The sequence below is a fragment of the Eubalaena glacialis genome, chromosome 18 (assembly GCF_028564815.1).
Source record: "Eubalaena glacialis isolate mEubGla1 chromosome 18, mEubGla1.1.hap2.+ XY, whole genome shotgun sequence".
NCBI lineage: Eukaryota > Metazoa > Chordata > Mammalia > Artiodactyla > Balaenidae > Eubalaena > Eubalaena glacialis.
Window position 1 is genome coordinate 50,528,061 of NC_083733.1, and position 23,407 is coordinate 50,551,467.

General features: G+C 40.6%; 1 protein-coding gene across 2 annotated transcripts in view; it reads left to right on the forward strand.

Annotated features, from left to right (window-relative positions):
* Positions 1-856: 856 nt before the first annotated feature.
* ZNF507 (zinc finger protein 507) overlaps positions 857-23,407 on the forward strand; it is a 43,866-nt gene continuing 21,315 nt past the window's right edge. The window contains exons 1-5 of one of the 2 annotated variants that reach the window (XM_061172901.1): positions 950-1,023; positions 2,478-2,571; positions 8,186-10,320; positions 11,769-11,886; positions 15,522-15,636. In XM_061172901.1, coding sequence (XP_061028884.1) covers positions 8,188-10,320; positions 11,769-11,886; positions 15,522-15,636 — 2,366 coding nt within the window. In that variant the 5' untranslated portion in view covers positions 950-1,023; positions 2,478-2,571; positions 8,186-8,187. Of the gene's footprint in view, positions 1,024-2,477; positions 2,572-8,185; positions 10,321-11,768; positions 11,887-15,521; positions 15,637-23,407 lie in introns of both variants that reach the window. The other variant, XM_061172900.1, reaches the window with a different exon arrangement.

The window sequence follows — 23,407 nt, forward strand, 5'->3', positions numbered from 1 at the left end:
GCCCGTATCTCAATGAACAAGTTCATTACTATGACTGGAATCTTCAGTTTTACTCCCTTCCTACTGTTCACAGCCCACCCGCTCAGTCTGGATCCAAGCACCCTGCTGTGTAGTTCCCGATACACCAAACCTGTCCAGCATTCCTGAAGCTGGGTGGAACGCTTAACTAACATTGCATTTTACTCTGTCAGCAGGGGGATGGAAACAGGACTGCTTATAAAGCTGGCATGTATGTCATAAAACAGATCCAAATGACCAACACCATGGTGCCCTCAGAGGACTGAGGTTGTGCTACCAGGTGAAGCAAGCTACCAAGTCTGGTCCTACAACTCTCAGGATGAGTTCTTTCCCTCAAAATCCTCAATCTCTCCAGCAAATAGATTTCCCAGGGCCAGCTCTGCCCCTCACCAGGCACACTTGAAGTCCAGCCATGAACCTAGGTAGCACCTCTACATTTTAGCCAAGAACACCACAAAAAAGTATAGCCCAACCAAAAGCTGTAACAAATTCAGAAGCCTAGGGCTGTAAAGAATGTCAACGCCCACTGCTGAGAGCCAGTGAGGGAAAGGAAACCTAGCCCACAGCAGGTTTGGGCGACGTGGGGAGACTCCAAAGTGAGCACTCACTGACTTCTAGACCCAACGACCACTGAGAAGGCCACGCTTGGGCCGTGGGAGCCCGACAACCCGCGCCTTAACCCCACCCAGGAGCCGGGGATTGCAGTGAGCCGGCAGGGTAACCTCTTTGCGCCCGCCCAGCCCGGCGCCCCGGGATGCCCATGGGCGGGGCCTGAGCATCGCCCCGCCCCCTCCGCCCGCCACTCGGGTCACCTGATCTGCCCGCGGCTCACGTGATCCGTCCCCAGCGCCGCCATTTTGGAGCTCTGGATGAGGAGGGGAAAAGCGGGGGAACAGAGGGAAAAGAGCAGGGAGAGAGGTGGGCGAGGACGAGGGCGAGGGCACGGCCGGGCTCCTGGCCGGCCAAAGGAGGCTCGCGGAAGCAGCAGCCGCCGCCCGACCGCAGGTACCGCGCCCCGGGGCCGCCCCTCCGCCCGCTGTTAGCGCCGCCGCCGGCCATGTGCGTCCTCCCCTCAGGCCTCTACCGGCGCCGGCTTCCTCAGCCGGCAGACACCCGCCCGATGCTGGCCACATGCCCCAAGTTCCGTGTCCCTTTTCAGTCCTCTGTGCCACCCACAGCAAGGCCTGTGGAGACCCCGGGCTTGCCCTGCACCTGGGGGTGGGGGGGAACCTGCCGCTGCCCGCGTACCCTCACCAGCCTGGCCCGCAGGCAGGCCCGCCGGGTGTCGCTTCCCTCCCCTTTGCACGTGTGAAACCGCTTAGGCCTGTCGGGATGGAGCGAACAACGGTGTCCTCACCGCGTCTGTTGATTACTTTTCTCAACCCGCATCTCCCAAGCCACAGCTTGGTGGAGGAAAAGCTAGTACATAGACGCCGTTCTGGTGTTCTGCACCTATTTCGAGCCTCCTCCATGAAGTGGTCTCCCCAGAGATCGCTGAGATCATTGGGAAAAGCTCCCACCGTGTTAAGACCTGGGGGCATCCGTAGTGAATGGTTTGTGTGTGGAATGCCTGGATGATTAATTAGGCAGAGGCCACCATCCCAGCCCGTAGGCGATCTTTTTAGTACTGCAGTGGGCTGTAATTTGCTGTCAGTGTGCATCTCCCCTATCCGGCAATTACTGGATTTATCAGTAATTGAATGTGTTCTTTGAGTTTGTACTTTCTTCAGTACTCTGCTCTGATTCAGTGTATGGGTTGCATTACTGATTAAAAGAGAAAGCCTGGCCCTTCATTTCTTTACTTCACTAACTCGTTTAAAATTAATTTCAGGGGAAAGCCAAATACGTGCTCTCTGCCCTGGCAGTAAACTATTTACTTAACCATAATCGATAAAGTTGCGTTCTAGGTGAAATGAATACCATTCTTTGATCTTTTAGATTCATTCTAGGTAGTATAAGAAACAGTAGCAAAGAAATGTAGGACCAGCGCAGGAAAGTGCCTTAGAAGATATATAGGTCAGTCCCCTGCGTTTTATCTTTCATGATGCCGTTCAGTTGTAGAACTGCTGGAAGTTTGCAGTCACCCTTTAGATTGTAGTTTTGGTTAAGATTAAAATGGCAATATACAATTTATTGTTTCTTATTTATTAGAAAGTGTTATCAGTAAAACCAATAGTATTTTGAGTTAATTAGATAAATTCTGAGCTAAAACATAAAATACACAATTATTGGAGAAGTTTCCAGAGCTATTTTTTCTAACTGGTGCAAAATCCTGGAATCTGCTTGTTAGGTAAATTGTGTAAATTTGCGTCACGTAATGAGTTGCGTGAACATTCCTCTGAATTTCTTTTTGACATGAAATATTGGGCAATTTTTCACTGCCGGAAAAAAAAATCATTACTTTGTTTCACCAAGAAAGAGAAATGTTTGATACTATGTACTTTCGTTCTTGGCCACAGCTGGATTTTGAAGATCGATCCAGAGGACTGTATTAATTTCAGGAATTGATTTGAAAGACACAGGCTCTGCCACTTAACAGCCATGTAACCTTGGGTAAGTCACTTAAACTGCACTGAGTGTTTCCTTATTTGTAGAATTGTGTAACACCCACCTAGCCTGTCCCAAAGACTTAATGAAGCTCAAACATACATGTTTGATACTGCCTAGCTGTAAGGGGCTGTTGCTCTTTTCAGTATTTATACTTAATACATTTTTTTGTTCACACTGAGAATTAAGAGGAAAATTGGTGTATTGAGAAAGGATGGCCTTAGAATCAGATAGGCCTGGATTCCAATTCTTAAACTAGCTATTACTTTGCATCTGTGAACCTCAGATTCCTTATCTGCAAATAAAGAGGCCAGTATTGCCAGGAATTTCATGAGTAATACACAGAATCTACACTGGCACTACTCTCTGGTCTGTGAGCACCTCAAGGGCAAGGGTTCCCTCTTACTTATTTTGGTAGTCTCCCGCACATTGCTTGGCACATTATAGGTGCTCAGTAAATGTTAAATCTGAATATTGGTTAACGTTAGTTAGACCTTATGTCTTAATTGCAGCTGCCAAATTCAAATATTCTCTCAGGCTCGATGCCAGCTAAGAAATTTTATACTATGAAATTCATATACTTTGATATTTACACTTGGTTTTTTCTTTGTGGGCAATTAATAATTAAGCTAAGGAGATTTTAATTCAAGTAAATTATAGCTGATGTTAGTAAGGTAAATCTATAAATAACGTGTAAGCAGTTTCAAGGTAACTTTTTATAGACAGTTTATAGGACAGTAACATGAAAGTTCATCCAGCACAACTCTTGTTTTACATCTGCAGAATGTAAAACGCTCAGAAACAGTGACTTGCCTAAGGTCACACAGCTGAGGTTCCTCTAGGAGAGGGACCCATGAGCTATGTCCCCTGCCTTCTTTTGGCTGGAGCAAAATGGATATTTTATATTTTACAATTACGATAATGTGGAAGAACGAGGAATTGGCCATTACTTCTATAACACAATTTTTTTCTAATTGGAAAGAACAAATTCTTAGTCTGAAAGAAAAGATTCTTTATATAACAAACTGAAATGTCTTTGAACGTTCACAGAAAATTACAGCCTTTCTCTAGCTCCACCCAAGCCCCCATGAATTGTTCAACTTGATTTTACGTATGATAACCATACGGCCATAACTGAAAGGAACTAATTAGATGTACAAATAAACCAAATAGCAAATTGTAAGGAAATAAAGACAACTGAAATAATTTGGCTTTATTTTTGGGAAAGACATTAATTATTAGCTTTTGCCTATGGGATTCCATTGTTTAGGGAAGACTTGAGACTCAGTGGAGAAAGTTGTAGAACTTTTCTGGCTTGGGATACAACTTTTATTTATTTATTTATTTATTTATTTAGAACAATTTGATATATTTGGTCGAATGTTATGTCTAAAGATTCCAAATGAGAAAACCCGTGTTTTGTTGATGTCTATAGTCTTTCCTCATCCTAGTAAACCTTATTGTTCAGCCATATTGATCTTTTCACTAATCCCTAGATAGCATGCTTGTTCTCGCTTCTGAAAATCTAATGTTATGGCTGCTTTCTTGTCAACAAATTTCCAAGAAAGCAAAATGGCACACTCAAATTAGGATAATTCAGGGAGGATGTATTTACAAAGATACTTATAAAGTTGTAGGAGTTGTATAGGCAAACCACAGGAATAATTCTGTCATCCGGAGCTAGCAGCATCAGGAGAAGGGAGAGTCCTGTAGAATAGCCTGCCTGGAGAGAATGGCCTTTTGTTGAGGAACACAGCCACTTCAAGGTGACCTAGAGGGAGGGAACCAGGGAAATGAATGTCTTGATCTCCCTTTGCTGCCTTCTTCTGATCTCCTGTCATGGCTCCCCATTGGCATAACTCAACCAGAGGGCGTGGGAGCCTAATGATGTAATCCCTCCTGGGATAGAGAGCAGAGTGGAAAAGAGGAGACAGCCCAGAGGGGCAAATGGGTAACGTCCAGCATGCTCTTCTTTTGGAATACGGTGTGCATCTTACCTCTTCAAGAAGCCTTTTCTTCCCTTCCTAGACCAAAATGAGCTCTTCAGTCTCTGTTAGGATTTGGTCATTGGGTGTTGCCTTCTGACTATTTCATCTTGTGTACTGCTGGGTTATTTTAAAGCTGTTAATTCTTTTTAACTTCTAAATATGTTAGTCTTATCCACTTAACTCAGTTTTAAACTCTGTGAGTACTATAAATTTAAAATTTTCTCCATTCTTCTTGGTACTTGTCTTGGTGTCTTGTACATAATGTTGTTTTTTTTTTTTTAATAAATTTATTTATTTGTTTGTTTATTTTTGGCTGCATTGGTTCTTCGTTGATGCACGGGGGCATTCTCTAGTTGCTGCGAGCGGGGGCTACTCTTCATTGTGGTGCACAGACTTCTCATTGCGGTGGCTTCTCTTGTTGCGGAGCACGGGCTCTAGACACGCAGGCTTCAGTAGTTGTGGCACGCAGACTCAGCAGTTGTGGCTCGCAGGCTCAGTAGCTGTGGTGCACGGGCTTAGTTGCTCCGCAGCATGTGGGATCTTCCCGGACCAGGGATCGAACCCGTGTCCCCTGCATTAGCAGGCAGATTCTTAACCACTGTGCCACCAGGGAAGTCCTTTAACACTTTATTTTTAAAAATTTTAAACATTTACACAAGTAGAAAGAATAATATAATGAACTCCTAGATACTCATGATTCCAGCTAGAAAATTTGCCGTTCTTACTTTATACCCTCAACCTCTTCACTCGCCCCCACTCCCCGTTGGTATTTTTTTTTTTTTTTAGGTTTCATTCAGCTTGATCTCTTCTTGGAGGTCATGGATAGTATGCGGATTATCATAATCCAGGTTGTCGGCAATCTTGAGCCACTAGGATTGAATCTGTACTCCTTATTTTTATCTCTTTTATTATTCAAATTTTACTTCACAACATGTAATCCCATATGTATTCAACACACACACACACACACACGCACACGCACATTGGTGGCCTAAGTGAAATTTTGGTGAAAATTTTGAGTTGGCCAATATTCAACTTAACTTCCTCTCTGTGTATACTTTATTATGAGCTGTTTAGCTAACCTTTTTTGACAAAGCCTTTTGTTTTAATGAGACTTGTGCATCGACTTTGCCATGTGGACCCCAAATGGTTTTTCAGGTGTTTCTTGATGTATTTTATGTTGTCATATCTGTTTTATAGGTGCCATTTCTGTACTTATCCCCAAATATATACAGCCTCTAAAATGAGATACTTACATAAATGTTCAGGGAAAATTGGAGCATCTGCTGCAAATTTCCACTAGCTCTTAATGCCTGAGCAGACACAGCTTTAAAATCTGAATGTTTTGTCAGATTCTTTTGTATTAGTCTTTTTCTTGAGATAAGATGAACTCCTCCTCTTCTTCATTTTGCTTTCTTTTTAAGGTACACACTGAAATATCCACAGGGAGCAAGTTTGCACTGCTCTGTCTCCCTCCTATTATGTCATTAAATAAAAGAAGGATAATGAGTCACCTTTGTGACCCTGTGGGTGTGCAAAGTCTGTTGAGCAAATATTCACTGGTTAACCTCCAGATTATCAGTCAGCCTACGTGGATGTCACATTTCACGGGAAGGAGACCTTCCATCTATAGTAGTGCACCAAATCTTATGTAAGAAATTAAATGTTCGGGGATTCCTATTAGCTATTATTTAAGACGTTTGCATTTAACAATTGAATTGAAAGAAATAAAGCCTTAAGCGAATGACCCTAGAGGGAAATCAGTAATCACATGAAGAGCCAAAGCTTCCCTTGGCCTAAAAATGTGGAATTCTCGGGCAATAAGGTGACTTATGAAGTCACAAAGGGTTTTTCTAAAGAAACAAATTGTTTCCCCCACCGGTCCCTTCTTTAGTGACTTAAGGTTGAGTGTAGAGATTTAAAAACATTTCTGTTCTTCCTACTTGAGAAAGATGTAAAGGAGCTAGTCTTTTGAGAGGTAATGCCCTCAGGTGGTTTAGGGGAGACAGTGGCTAAAGGGCCACTGGCCTTGGGGAGCTGGCATAGCTGTCATTGTTGTAATGGCTGTGGAATGCATTCCCTGCTGGGAGTGTAGCTAGAAGTGGAAGAGAAAAAAGCTGATCCCACAGAGCAGAGTATCAGGACAGAGGGAAGAAGTAGTACTGAAGAAGCTGAGAGTAAAACGTTTACCTTTTTGCATGACATGGATCTGGGTACAGAAAGTTAGTGTGCCACGAAGAGTAGAAAATAAGAGAGGAAAAGCCATAACTGCTGTCAGTTGATGTGGGAGAACTGGGCCTGCAGCTGGTCAGAGCACTGCTGAGGTCTTGTGGGAGTTTAGGTATGATCTTGGCAGTGGCTAAAGGGCCCCTATATGTTGATTCAGCCATTCGAGGGAAGAGGAGCCATGATTCACCTCCTGAAAAGAATTCAGAGCCTGTGACTGAGGTTTAAGAATAGTATGATCTTTGGTCGATAGTTAGTGCCACTAGAAATTTTGCTGGCATTTATTGAATGTTGTGAGTAAGATTCCAGAATGCACCTAAAATGTGGAAGAACAAAACTTGTTGCTGGAAAAAAGCCTAAACTTAAAAATGTGATCCAAGTCAACAAATTAATCTCACTTTAAGCCAAAGGAAATGTTTGAAATGAAAGTACTGCCAGGAAATAGAGTATTCAAGATTTAGGCTGAAAGATAAGCGTTTTATGTTAATGACTTCCTCGGCCATAACACATTACTAGAACCTACAGATAACCTGTAGGGAATGACTTTTTTAAGGCCTCTGTGCTTTTTTTAGACCTAAAACACGACTAGAATATCAATTTTTTCCTTCTCCGATGCCCCTTTCCCTTTCAGAAAAAAAAATGTATGTGTGTATGAGTAATAGTTGACCACTAATATGACCTCTAGAAAAAACCACAGCATAGTTTGTGGTTTATCTTCAGGAAAATAAATCAAAGGAAGTAAAAGAAGGAACTGGATCATTGCTTTTATTTAGTTTCATTTGCATAATACTTCTCAAAATACTCTGTGCCCTTTATAATAGGTTACATGCCCATATTTTCACAATTCCAAAGATCTAGGGAGAAAAAATAAAAACAAAAACATGCTTTTAGTAATAAAACCACAATTATATTTGGTGTAAAAAGTTGTCCCCCAAGAATTGTATCAATCATGTGTTGGCTTTACAGAATAGTATTTCATAATAACTTGAGGTGGTTCCACATGCCCTGGGAATGGCTGTATTCCTTTAATAATGGAATAGCAGTCTTTTTTTTTTTTTTCTGGCATTGTGCAAAAGAGAAGGAGTACTGATCAGGTCCAGCTAGATGTCTAGGGGAAAGAAAGTGAAGAAAACAGGAGATGTCGATTGTTAAAGTCATTTCCAAAGAAAGAAATGAAGGGTGGAAACATCTCAGTCATCAGTCTTGATAGGGGACAGCATTCCAAAGAAAACTTCTAAGCAATTTAAGTCTCTGTTGAGGATAGCCAGGTATATTGATACGGAACTCCCAGGTTAGAAAATACTTAGATTAGCTTAAATCTAAGAGTAGTTTAGATTTCCTGAATTATATGCCTGTAATGATCCTGTAACCTGGTGATTCTTTCTGTCATATATTCTCCTTATTAGATATGGAAGAAAGCAGCAGTGTCGCCATGTTGGTGCCAGACATCGGGAAACAGGAAGCTATGTTGACTGCCAAAACTGTCATCAGTTCATCACTGGAAATTGATGAAAAAAGAAAAACTAAAACAGATCCATTAATCCATGTTATTCAGAAGTTAAGCAAGATAGTGGAACATGAAAAGTCACAAAAATGTCTTTTAATTGGCAAAAAACGGTCACGTTCAAATGCTGCAACACACTCTCTTGAAAGTCAAGAATCTTGTGAGATTCCAGCTAAAGTAACCCAGTCACCTGCTGCTGATAATAGAAGGGCTGAGATGTCACAAATACATTTTACCCCTGACTCTCTTGCCCAGAACGATGGGAAGGCTATGTCTTACCAGTGTAGCCTTTGTAAGTTTCTGTCATCATCTTTTTCTGTGTTAAAAGATCATATCAAGCAACACGGTCAGCAGAATGAAGTGATATTAATGTGCGCAGAGTGCCATATTACATCTAAAAGCCAAGAGGAACTTGAAGCTCATGTGGTAAATGACCACGAAAACGATGCCAACAGTCACACTCAATCCAAAGCCCAACAATGCGTAAGCCCCACCAACTCTTTGTGTCAGGGAACCTCAGGAAGAAATAATGAAACCATTCCTGACATCCCAGTAAGTGTGGACAGCCCACAGACTCATACCATCCAAACGGCGTCTGTGGCAGAAATGGGTAGGAGGAAGTGGTATGCCTATGAACAGTATGGCATGTATCGATGCTTGTTTTGTAGTTACACTTGTGGCCAGCAGAGAATGTTGAAAACACATGCTTGGAAACATGCTGGGGAGGTTGATTGCTCCTATCCAATCTTTGAAAATGAAAATGAACCCCTAGGCTTGCTGGATTCTTCAGTGGCCGCTGCACCTGGTGGGGTCCACGCAGTAGTCATTGCAATTGGAGACAATGAACTGAGTATCCATAACGGGCCATCAGTACAAGTGCAGATTTGCAGCTCAGAACCATTATCATCTTCGTCTCCTTTAGAACAGAGTGTGGAAGGGGGCGTTCATCTAAGTCAGTCAGTTACCCTCGACCCTAATGAGGAAGAAATGCTGGAGGTGATTTCGGATGCAGAGGAGAACGTGGTTGCTGATAGCCTACTTTCATCAGCACAGAAAATCATTAGCAGTAGCCCAAATAAAAAAGGTCATGTTAATGTGATAGTGGAGCGTCTGCCAAGTGCTGAAGAGACTCTTTCGCAGAAACATTTCCTCATGAATGCTGAAATTGAAGAGGGGAAAAACCTGAGCCAGACAGAAGCCAAGATTGGATGTGAAGGAAGAGATGAAGTCTATCATGCTGATAAATGCACTGTCGATATTGGGGGGCTGATCATAGGCTGGAGCAATACAGAGAAGAAAGACAGCGAGTTAATAAATAAAGGACTGGCTACTGATGAGAATGCCCCACCAGGCCGAAGAAGGACAAATTCTGAGTCTCTCAGACTACACTCATTAGCTGCAGAAGCCCTGGTCACCATGCCTATAAGAGCTGCAGAGCTAACACGAGCCAACCTTGGGCACTACGGGAATATAAAGCTTTTAGATCCAGACACTGGACAAAGGCAAGTAGATGGTACGTTGGCAGCATATTCTAAAATGATGTCACCACTTAAAAACTCTTCAGAGGGATTGACTAGTTTCAACCAAAGCAACTCTACCTTAGTAGCACTCCCAGAGGGTAGGCAGGAATTGTCAGACGGGCAAGTTAAGACAGGCATCAGCATGTCCTTACTCACCGTGATTGAAAAATTAAGGGAAAGGACAGACCAAAACGCTTCCGATGATGACATTTTGAAAGAATTGCAGGATAATGCCCAGTGCCAACCCAACAGTGATACAAGTTTGTCAGGAAGCAACGTCGTGGAGTACATCCCAAACGCTGACCGGCCCTACCGCTGCCGCCTGTGTCACTACACCAGCGGAAACAAGGGCTACATCAAGCAGCACTTGCGAGTCCATCGACAGAGACAGCCCTATCAGTGTCCTATCTGTGAGCACATAGCTGACAACAGCAAAGACCTGGAGAGCCACATGATCAACCACTGTAAAACAAGAATATACCAGTGCAAGCAGTGTGAAGAATCCTTCCATTATAAGGTAAGCATTGGTTCATGAAATCATTCGGAGAACCTTAGAATTTTAGAGCATGGAGGGAGCTTTGTAGATACAGTCCACCCACCTCATTTTATAGGTAAGGAAACTGAGCCCCAGAAAAGTTTGGTAATCTGCCCATGGGATCCCAACTAATTAGTATTAAAGTTGGGACTGAAATCTGGGTCGTCTGGTGTAGGACTTTTTCCCCCTGCCTGCCACGTCCTTAACAGGCCCTGTGTTTATTGGTTTAGTGTTTCCATGTGTATATCTTTTTTTAAAGTGTGTTGATTTTAAAGTGCAAGGGAATTACAAGGGGATGTACAGTGGAGGGACATTGTACACACATTTGACTTACACAAATTTAACCCTATGTCATCGATGCAAAAAAATACCTATTTTTCATCTTACGTGGCCCCAAAATGCAAGTCATTCACTTCAGCTGCTACACAACCAACCAACAGTGATTTATATCCTTGCACAAGCAAAAATGGACTATGGGACTTAATGAAAGACAGCGCAGTGGAAATAGAGCCATGTATGTTATATTTTATGGGAAGTTTACAGTACTTTCAAGGATTACTTTGACCGTGATTTTCATTTTAAGTGCTACCTAAAACCAACAACCAGTATGCAAATACTGTTTTTGTAAAGGCAACTTGTGTTCATTGAATCATTGGTTTAGAACTTTTCTTCAGTATGCCAGTTGACTGTTTGGGGGCGGGGGGGAAAGTGTATTATAAAGGGCTAACTGGGATGTCGACTTTTTTCTCAGATTAGCCAGAGTTGGGGTCCAGCTGGTAGTAAACAGGTAAGCAGGAATTAAAAAGCCTTTTAGTCTGAGATTCACTGCCTCTTGGATTGCTCTCATGAAATTCTGAAATGGCCTCTGGCCACTGGACAAGTAGCCATCCAAATGGGCTGCAAAGGCAAGTTCCAGGAGCTTCTTTTGCTGCTGCACTCTTGATTCATGGGTATGGGCGTAAGGAGGAAGATGTCCTTGGAGTCGCAGTTCCAACTAAGTCTCTTTTACAAATTTAGTGGATATTTAAAGGCAGAAATCAGCTGAAGCACAGAAGTTAACTGATTGGATTTATTTTTGTGCAAGTGCTGAGTTATCCTGAACACTCTGCCCTTCCCTCTGGGCTCGCCAGTGTCTCAGGAAGCACACACATGGCATGCATGACCACTCCCTCGGACAGTGGTGGCTTCCTTGCAGAGAATGTGAAAAGAGGAACTGCCTTTTTGATAAGATTGTGTTTTCCCTAGTGTATTTCTTTCCATAATCTGTCAAATGTTTCAAGTAATCTTTTAACACCTTTGATTTTTAAATATTGGTAGTAGTGTGTTCTAGGTACTAGGCCACGAAAGCAGTTAACTCCTTCTACAGCCTCCTAGTAACTGTGTAAGTATGTTTATTGAAAATTACATATTAATTTCTCTCAATTTTTTAGAGTCAGCTGAGGAACCATGAGAGAGAGCAACACAGTCTTCCAGATACCTTGTCAATAGCAACTTCTAATGAGTCAAGAATTTCCAGTGATAAAACTGATGGAAAATGTGTTCAGGAAGGTATCTGCATTTTTTTGTATAGATGATATTGACTAGAATATGAAGTAAAAAATGCCCTTCGTTGTCATGTGGGTTATTTTCAGGACTAAAGCTCCATCCATTCGCCTCTATTTTTAAACTGTGTGAGTGAATCTTATCTCTGAGTACTAAATGAAGTACTATATTAGTAAGTACTCAGCCTCAACTGTATAGGTAGATATACTCTGCAATGTGTGCTGTCCTATAAGAGCCAAAGTACAGCAGAAACCCTGAGATGACATGCCAGCAAGCCAGGGAGGCTGCAGCACAGAAAGAAAGCCTCCTTTCCTCTCTCAGTACCAGTTGACCCACTGAGAACGTAGCTTTTGCAGATGGTAGGCCCCCACCTCAATCTTTAACTGAGGCTTCCTGCTGTGATCTTATTCTTATCCAAGTGTAACTGCCAGATTTCATCTGCATTATTTAAAAACACAACACAGGCTGTTTTTATGTACTGGTTAGGTACCAGTCGGCCGAGTTTCTGCTAATAGGAATATTAGAATCAGAAGATTTAATTAGAGTTCCATGAAAAGGCGGATGCCACATCCGGAGAATTAAAGTGTAATAAGCTGTGCTTCCTTGCATCAGCTCACTTAAACTGATATACTTTAAATGTCTCAAGTGTAGTACATAGTGTTTATGGGAAGTAATACATACTGGGGTGACTTTCGTTTTTAGATTTCCTAAGAATTAAAGTTAGGAACAACTGCAGAGTAAAATGTTTTACCATAATGTTTCATTAAATTATACCCCAGAAAGCAAAACTGATTCTAGAATGTTTCTGAAAGAACTGATTTTGATACCACGGTAGCACCAAAATTCCCTTGTCAAACAGATGTCATCCCTGTAAAACTATCCAAAGCAAAAGGAGTTTATGACATAGCATCTGTTCCTGCCATAGATGGCTGAGCTAAAACTGTTTTGTTTCCTTTTTACAAAATAGCCCTAAATGCCTCCTTTTATTTTAATTCATTATGTTTCCATGTCCCCTTTAAAGGAGACATTAAAACATTTGATATCTTTGGGCCATAAATCTCTAATGAAGGAATAAAGTAAGTACTACTCACTCAGTGGCACCACCTGTGGTTACTACCAGCGGTAGAATATGTCTTTTCTAGCACCATCTCTAAAAACAATAATTTAAAACTGGCCAAATGGGTTAACAAATTAAAACGCACAATTTGAATTAAAAAGATTGAAATGTCAGCTCAAAATTAAAATAACCAATTTGAGCTTCGTGGCATTAGCGTCTATCCACCACGTTCCGTTTTGCAGCCTCCTTTCTTTGTGGCTCATGCTCTGTTTCTTAGGACTACGCGTATGGATTTTAAATTGCTTGACATGCCTCTCCTCCCCACCCTCACACCCCCACTTGGCTCTATTTGCTGTTCGCTATCGTGGTAGTGTAACAACTCAGACAGCTGATAACCTCCTGTGTACTTACATCTATACTGATACTTCATTGATTTGGTATTAGATCTTTCAAAATCTTGTTTTCAGGCCGAAGAACAAGTTTTTAGCTCACAAAGAAGATAAAAATAATTCATGTTTATCAAAACTTTTTTAACCCTTTAATAAACTAATTAAACAAGAGGGGAGATGCATGCTTCTGTGGCTCCCAGTCTGCGTCCATCACAATAGCACAGATAACTTGTGGCACGTTTTTGACTCAGAGATCCAATGTAATGGTTCCTCAGACATTTGTTCTGCCAGAAGGCGTGGAGTGCCCATCTTGAGCTGGATACTGTGCTAGGTGCTTGGAGTGCAGTGGACGTGTCACTGCCTTCGAGGTACCCAGCCCAGTGAGGAACACAAAACCGTACTGACAGGTATGTCAGCAAACACCACAGGTGCTCTGAGAGCTCTGGGCAAAGCACTTTCATATGATGCTTCTTCATGAAATTTAATTAAATTGTTCTTTATTGTAAATCTATAATTCACCAAGCCCTGGGGATTCTGTGTAAGCAAAACAGGCAGATCCCTACCCTCAGGGAGTCTCCAGCTAGTGATGGGTCGGACTTGACACAGACAGGCAGGTAACATACAGACTGCGGTGAAGGAGGAGTACAGCATGCTCCTGGGCTTACCAAACCATGCTGGGAGGTTCCAGTATTTCCATTTTGTAGGTGAATATACTGAGTCCTCAAGAGGTGAAATAATTTGCCCATGATCACATTGGTACTAAGTGGCAGAGCAGAGACTAAGCCCAAGTTTTTGAAATTTAAATCCAATATTCTTTCCATTGGAAACAGTTGCTTGAAGTAGCACAGGCTCTCATTCTGTGCTATATTAAGTTTTTCCATCTGTCATTTTTATTAGTTGTCATTGATCTGTAATATTCCTCACACAAAACCATTATCCAATATTTCACACTTCATTTTTTCAGAGTTTTTTTTTTTTTTTTAAACTGTATCTGGAGCAGTGCCGCTTATAATCAAGTCCAAGTTTTTAACCTACCAATTAAGAGCGATACTTAGATTATAATTGATTAGTGTGTGTATTAATGTTACAGATTTATACCAGGAAATCAGGACATTTTGTTCTGCCTGGCAAAAGTAGTTATTAGCAAAATAAATTTTCAATTTTAGAAAGCTTAAATTTAACCTAAGGATTTTCTTTGTTTTGTTAAAATTTCCATGTGGGTTTTCTTTTGTATCACCAATTTTACTTTTATGCAGTGTGTGCTAGTGTTCTACCTAAGCTTTCTTCCTGTCGTGCCTTGTTCTTCAGCTTCTATGCTTGCTTTGTTTCTGAATATAAAGCAGTCAGGCTATGAATAGGCTGTGGACTTTGTGCTGACAGAAGCGTAAATAAATCACTGAGTATCTTCAGGAACAGTTTCCTATGATCAACTTATTCTGCTTGTATTGCCTCAAGCTTACCCTGATTTGAATTCCACAGCCCTGTTGTTGCAGAGTGAGTTTAGTGACAAGGCCTGTTCCCATGGATCCATGTTTCCTGGATTTCGGAGAGCTGCATATTCATGTTAGTCCTTGTAACCTGTCAGTTTACTAGGTATAATTATACTACATTATATAGCACTTAATACTTTGCCATTGCTTTCCCTTCTGTTGTTGCTTTGATAGCTTTGATAGTTATAAACAAAGGAAACCTACAGAGTGAAAAAGCTTTGGGCTTTTTATATTGAGTTTGTTAGATATGCTTTGTAGCCATACTTTATAATGTTGTATTGTAGTATTAAATTACAGCTTGTTGGCAAATCAGTGTTTCCTTAAGACAATATATCCAATATTGATTAGACTAACACCTTTCAAATTAACAGTGTATCTCTGGTTAATTCACCTGCTACACAATCAGCAGGGCAGCTGGCATCAGGTTCATTATATTTTAGAATTTTGTACAAGGTTATGTAGAAGCTAACCCAATGTATCTATGTTTACAGATCAGATGATATTCACTTTATATCCACTGATAGTGCAGATGTAGGAGAACCTGTAAAGCTACATTCAAACTTGTTAACTTTATTAAACAGTGAGAAAGCCTTCATTGAAATGTTAGTACTGTGTGGTATAAATACTCATTTACAATGGAATATAAATGCTGTCATTTTAATCTAATCAAAGCACGTCACTAAAACTGTGAAATACTTTGTCCAGGGAATAAGTCTTCGGTCCAGAAACAGTATAGATGTGATGTATGTGATTATACAAGTACAACGTACGTTGGTGTCAGAAACCACAGACGAATCCATAACTCTGATAAGCCTTATAGGTAAGTGTGATGATCCTAGAGTTTTAATACTTGTGTTACAATACTCTATAGTAAAGAAAAAAGTAGAAGTAATTAAAAATTCATAGCAGTTGTTTAAACATAGGTTAAGCACGAAGAAACTTTCACTTCCTGGTTTCATGAGTATTGCTTACTTTGTTAAAGAATGTGAATTTTAAGCTTGAGTCTTAGGATGATAGGCTTATTTTTGACTAGATTTTGTCTAGTTGCAATATAAGAAGATGTCTATATCCGTCAGTTTCATGTGGGTATAAACTACCATAGTAATTTTCAGTGCTTAGAGTACATTTCAATAATTTGGCAGTTAAGTACTCAATATTCCAGCAAAAGATTCTTAAAACTTAAAAGCAATAAAATTTCCTATGAAAGATTCTGTTTTTGAAAATAAATCTATCATGTAGAGTAAGGTCATTTAATTTAATTTTGTTACTTGATTTTTTACAAAAGCCAATTCTAATATGTATTCAGAAAATATAGGCATTCTCAGTTGATCAAGATAGACTGATAAATAGAAATAACTACTTCTTAAATAAACTTTGCCCCTTGAGAATAAACTGCTTGTTGTTTAAGTATAGTAAAGATGCAGATATTTTTGCATAGTTTGTCCAGCTGTCACAGAGCAATTTGTTCTACTTGCAGCTGTGAGGGAACATCAAGCTTCCACTCAGAGTTAAGCCAGTCACCATGACCAATAGTGAGTGCTAGGCAGTGGCATGAGCTCTTTTAACCCCTTAACAAAACTTGATTCGTGTTTTAACACTCTCCCCAGGTTTTATAGGTATGACACAGGTCACTGTGGGAAAGTTACTGTATTAATATCTAAATGAAAACCTGACAGACTATGCCTTAAAATGCCATTGTTTGATCCCATAGTGTGGCTCTCTCTATATATATATGTATATGGTTTTAAATATTTAATACACACTTAATTCGCTAACCAGCAAACTTATTTATAATCACTTTGCAGGCAGTGTATCTCTTTGCAAAAAGTTTTGTAGCTCCATGGAAGGTGTTTGATGTTGTGTCATTGTCTCTATTTTTATTTCAAATATTTTTAAAACTGGGATTGCTAAGAAAGATTTTTTCCCCTGAGTATAATTAAGGCCATTAACCATTATTAACAATAGCTCCGTGCCATACATTGTAGATGAAGAGTGCTAGGTAGTATTTAACATGTATCATTTATCATTTACACTAAGAAATATTTAGGAGAGCATGATGGAAATGGAGGACACTAGTTCATCTGATATGAGGAGAAAGCCTTATCTTTATATTTCAGGTGTCTGTTCTTAAATTTAATGACATACCATGTAATCCAGGCAAGAATAAGATAACATTCTCTGGGTCTAGAACTAGATTGTTCGTTGAAATTCACTGAGAAATATTTATTGAGCAAATATTATGTTCCAGGGGCTGTGTTAGACTCTTAGACTGTAGTCCCAATAAAAAGGTATCATCCCATCCTGACGGTGGCCCAGATTTCACAGAGGACAAAAAGAAAAAAGAAAAAAGGTATCATCCCTGCCATCTTGAAGCTTTAGACAATGAACAAGTAAACTCTCAAATATACAATTATGATAAATTAATGAAAGAGGTTAATGATTGATTCTGGTTCTGTAGAAGAGAGTTTCACATCTACCTGAATAGATTAGTCTTAAGCTAAAAGACTCATTTTGATAGCTTTTGCTATTTTAGGGATTATGTTTTCTCATGTTCTTAAAATATTCACACTCATAGGATTGGTTGCAAGTTGTCCTAGGGGCTTCCTTCCAGTGGGCAACATCCTGTGAGAATCTTCTTCCTGTTACATCAGAGAAGTCTCAGTATGTTATTTTCCAGATTTGTTCACACTGTCTCACTGGGTTTGGCCTGAGTGCCTTAGAAAAAATGTTGTCATACCAACCCCTCCATGTAATTATTACCTTTCATGTAAGACTTATTTTCCAACCTTTGAATCTTGTGACTCTTCTTTTAACCTTCTTTAAATACTTTAAATACTTATACTTCTTTGTCTTCGTGGGATTTGCAGTCTACACAGCATTATGGATTAACATGTTCTATTCCAGTATGTTTCTGGGACTTTCTCTTCATTGTCACATACTGTTTGCCTTAAGCTTAGTTAGTTAGGAAGCACAGCCTTCTTGATATCTAATTTAATCACAGTAGTTTTTCTGGCTTATTTCATTTGTGCTTCACTCAGTTCTGCTGCCTAGTACACTTATGGTCAGAGCTGAGACTTGTTTTCTCAGGGTGCCTACCCTGTGCATTTCTGATTCCCTACTTTTTGTAAAGAAACGTGCTCACAAGTAGCAGTGATAAATTTCTTATAGAGTGAGAGTGCTTCGCTACACCACGTGTAGTCTTTGCATGAGGGCAGAACAGGTTGATTGTGTGTGTTTAACGTGCCTGTTATGTTATAGACTTTCTGCAGTATTGATAACTATTCTTTCCTCTTGCCTTTGCTTTTATGTTGCCATTCTGGTCCTTCACTGAGCCCATTCGTGTGATCTGGGCAGTATAGCTTCATGTATCAGAGCCCTGGGAGCACATAGTCCTGGGACTGAATCTGAGCTCTCTGACTTATGGCATTTGTCCCCTTGGGCAAACTGTCTCACTTCTCTATGCTTGGCCTTGTCATTTCTAAAATGAGGATAATTAAGACACCTGCTTTACAGGACTGTTGTAAGGACTAAATTAAACACCATATGTAAGATCCTGGCACATAATAAGCACCCCATAAATGGTAACTGTCTAATAGTCATTGGGCCCAGTTTTTATCCTTATCCCTTCTCACCGATTCATTGTCTAACCATACACACAAAAAACGTTGGCCTCTCATCATTTGGGAAACAGAGTAATTCTGTTCCTGGACAGGAAGCTTATTAGTTTTTTTTGTTTTTTTTAACAAGAGAGATGCTGTACCCAGGCAGAAATACTGTCACAGCTGAGGTCCCCATGCTGTGTTGACTGCCTTGGAAGGCGACTCAGCGTCTTGGGGAGCACTCGTGCTCTAGTCTCAGGCCTGGACCATACACCACCTCTGCCCAACCGGGTGACCCTGGGGATGTTATTCTAAGCTAACCCTCCTTTCCCATATGAACCTGGTGAGAATACTGCCCAGCTCATAAATTTGGGGGAGGATTGAATGAGATTATATGTATTAAGCACCGAGAATGTTACTTGGAGCATTGAAGGGCCTGGTTCCTTTCTTCTGCTCATGAAGTCATGAGGTCATCTCAGAAACCCTGTCCTCATTGCAGAAGGAAGAGAGCTGTTTTTCATTCCCATGTTAGGACAGGGAAAGATGAAAAAGGCATCATCCCATCCCAGTCCTACCAAATGCAGCAGACTTTGTTTTTCAGTGCTTTATTATGGAACATTCTGAGTAAACCACATACCAGTTACTGTTATACTTGATATTTATAACACTGACCCCAAAAGTTACTAAAAGGTCCATTCAGAATTTTCAAGTATTGGATTGTCTTCAGTTTAGTTTAATATTGCAGTACTAGAGTTCCCCCTGCTTTCCTTCCCCCAATACCACCTTTGTGAATGACTGGCTAGAGATGGAAGATGGGACAACAAAACGTTTTCCTCAGGCCCAAGTTTCCTCCTGATTATGTGGCATTGAACCCATTTTCCCTTAGAAACATCATTGTATTGGTACTTAGGTTCCAAAACTACTTGGCGAGGCGGAGGGTAGGAGGGACAACATGACAGAGGGAAGTACATGGTCTTTGGACTGAAGTACTCAGCACACTACCTGGCACATAATAGGTACTCAGTAAATGACTAGTAATTATCTGTATACCTCAGTTTTTTTAATCTATAAAATGGCTCTGGTTCTATAAGTTTATTATATTTTGAAAATAAATATGTAGTAATATTCTTCCTTAAGTAGAAGAGCTACCCAGATATGTATGTTGATTTTTTAATACAAATCCTATTTTAATACCCAGTTCAAAAATACCCAATAGTTCCTTAAATGTTTCAAAAGTATCCTTTTAGGGTTATTTTGTTTATATTAGGAGGTCTAAACATTGCATTTGATTGATAAGTCTCTGTCTCTCTTTAAAATTTTGAAATAGACTCTATAACTTACAGCAGTATATATCGTGAAAATTGCGTAAGTTAAAAACATACAATTTGATGCATAAATTAAAAGCATACAGCTTGATGAATGGTCACAAAGTAAACCCATCCTTATAACTCCTCAGACCAAGAAATAAACCATTGCCAATTCCTCAGCCGCACCCTCTTCTTGGCCCTTCCACTCACTAACTTGCCCCTATTCCCCACCAGGTAATCACCATCTTGACTTCTAACATCATAAATTAGTTTTGCCTGTTTGTGAACTTAATATAAGTGAAACCATACAGTACATATTCTTTTATGTCTACCTTCTTTTTTTTTTATGAATTTATTTTATTTTTGGCTATGTTGGGTCTTCGTTGATGCATGCAGACCTTCTCTAGTTGTGGTGAGCGGGGGCTACTCTTCATTGCAGTGCACGGGCTTCTCATTGCGGTGGCTTCTCTTGTGGCGGAGCACAGGCTCTAGGCGAGTGGGCTTCAGTAGTTGTGGCACGTGGGCTCAGTAGTTGTGGCTCGCGGGCTTCAGTAGTTGCGGCTCGCGGGCTTCAGTAGTTGCAGCATGTGGGCTCAGTAGTTGTAGCTCATGGGCTTAGTTGCTCCGTGACATGTGGGATCTTCCCGGACCAGGGATCGAACCTGGGTCCCCTGCATTGGCAGGCGGATTCTTAACCACTGCTCCACCAGGGAAGTCCCTATTTCTAGCTTCTTTCACTCAACATCATTGTGTGTAATTCAGTGTAGAACTAATGCATTCCTTTGTATTACTGTGTAGTATTCCATTGTAAGATTATACCACAATTTATTTTTTTATTGTACTACTGATGGATATTTGGATTATTGCCAGATGTTCCCCCATTGTGAATAACACCATTTTGAATATTCTTTTACATATGTTTTGGTGCATATATGAAATGGTTCCTTTTCCATTGGTTTATACCTAGGAGTGTAATACGTGGGTAATAGGGTGTGCTATGTTCAGGTTTGGTGGATATTGTCAACAGTTATCCAAAATGGTTAAACCAATTTACAGTGGTTGTACCAGTTCATACCCGCATCAACACTTTGTACTATCAGTCTTGAATTTTGATCATTCGGGTAGGTGTGTATGTTGTGGTTCTCATTTGCATTTCCTGATGATTTATGAGGTTGAGCATCTTTTCATTTGTTAATTGCACATTTCTTTATTGGGTGGTCTGCCTTTTACTGACCGATTTGCAGCAGTTCTTTATGTGTTCTGAATACAAGTTTTTTTGTTTATTATGTGTATTGCACATATCTTCTAAACTGTGGCTTGCCTTTCTACTCTCAGTGGTGTCTTTTGAAGAACAGAGATTTCTAGTTTTAATGTAATCAAATTTATTAATCTTTTTCTTTGTAGTTAGGGCTTCTATGTCTTTATACTCTGAAGTTGATGCTGATTTTTCTGAATAGCCTTGTGAGTAAGGTAGATGATGAAGGGAGGGGTAAAAATGTGTGCTTATAAAATAATGACCCTGATTTTAAGGGATTCACATCAACTGGGTCAAAAAACCTGTGTGCTTATGTGTTAGTGACCCTGATTTTCTAATATGACACAAAAAGTAAAAGAAAAAAAAAAAATCCAGGGACTTCCCTGGTGGTCCAGTGGTTAAGACTTTGCCTTCCAGTGCAGGGGGTGCGGGTTCAAGCCCTGGTCGGGGAACTAAGATCCCACATGCCTCGCAGCCAAAAAACCAAAACATAAAACAGAAGCAATATTGTAACAAATTCAATAAAGACTTTAAAAAATGGTCCACATCAAAAAAAAAAAAAAATCCACAAAGGTTTTAAGCAATGGAAATGACATTTGGAATGACAGTGTTGCCTCCTGTGTGTGGTCAGTCATTGTAAAAAGTCTGGTCTTTATATAAATATAAATATATTACAAACAGTAATAATAATAGCTAACATTTTTTTAGAACATTTTTCATGGACCAGGCAATGTGCTAAGTACTCAATATGTGTCAGCTCACTTAATCCTCATGACAGCCCAGTACTTAGGAATATTACTACCCCAGTGTTGTAGATATGGAAACAGAGGCTGGAAGGACTGAACAATTTTCCATGGTCTCAGAAGTGGCAGAGCCAGGGCTTAAACCCTTGCTCCTGTCAGCTATGCTGTTCTGCCTGTACCTGCTTGGCCAGGGAGAACTCTTTGTGGGCCGTACTGCTGCTGCATGCCAAACCACCTCCAACTTAGTGGTGTGAAACAACAGCTCTTTTATTTTGCTCAGGGATTCTGTGGGTCAGGAATGCAGAAAGGGCACTATAGGGGTGGCTTGTGTCTGCTCCGTGAGGTCTGGGGCTCGGGAGGGAAGGCTTGAAGGCTGGAGGTGACTGAGACGGCTGGGGTTGCAGGCATCTGAAGGCTCCCTCACCAGTCTGGGGGTTGATGCTGGCTGTCGGCTGGGGCCTCAGCTGGAACACGTACATGATTTCTCCACGTGGACTTGTGCTAGTTCCAAAAGTGAATGCTTAGGTAAGAAGTAGGCAAAAGCTGTATTACCTTTTATGACCTACCCTTGGAAGTCACATACCATCACTTCCACCATACTTGCAGACTTCTTAAATCTCTTTTAATCGGAAGGCATGTTGAATCGTTAGTCAATTGTGTTGGCTTGGGGAAAATCTCAAGTCTTTGAAAAACTTCAATTTGTTTTAAGGAAAACAGTTTAGCTGATAGTTTAATTTGGAGGGAAAAAATATGTTTTGTTTGGAAGGAATGAACTAAAGGAGTTTGTTTTTCTCAGTGGCATAAAGAGTTCTTGGGTTCATCACAAAATTTGAAGTGGCTACTTCTCTGGGCCTTAGTTATTTATTCCTTTAAAAGCATAGAAAACTAATTGAATGTGGTAAGACAAACCCTATTGCAAAATTTCTACTGCAGTCTTTTCACGTATGTTCAAGTCACACCTCGAATATTGCAGGACATCCACGTTCTGCTTTCCTCTGCCTAACCTCTCAAAACAGTTGTTCCTAATTGAATCAGACCTGCAGTAATGTCCAAGTAAGGCCCCAGGCCAGGGAAATAGGGTAGTTTAACCACATCCTTATCTCTGTGGGGTTCTGGGATTAAAGTAACTGACCCTTTATCGATGGGAGAAAGCCTGTAGAAAAATTCAGTCCGTTTTTTAGCCAGATTGAGAAACCTTGGGTTTTCCGATGTCAGATGTTTTCCACACCACCAAGCAACTCAATTCTCAGCAGATATTAGCTGAGTGTTCTGCAAATTTAATTCAGTTCTGATACTTTTCTACCTGGAGATAGTATCAGATCCCACCAGTTAAGGGTTCAGTCCCACAAGACTGCCGTTACTTCAGATGCCAATCACAAGTCTAGGTTGTTACCTGTGCTTCTGACTGGCTGACTGTAAATCAGGTTTTAAATCCACTGTAAGTGAGGTTCTCGTGACTCCCTCCTCAGGTTTGATTAATTTGTTAGAGAGCATATTATAAAGGATACAGATGTACAGCCGGATGAAGACGTACAGAGGGCAAACTCTGGAGAGGTGGAACTTCCATGCCCTCTCTGGACATGCCACTCTGCCAGCCCTTCCATGTGTTCACCAGCCCGGAAGCTCTCTGAACCATCCTTTAGGTTTTTATGGAGACTTCATTACATAAGCACCATTGATTAAATCA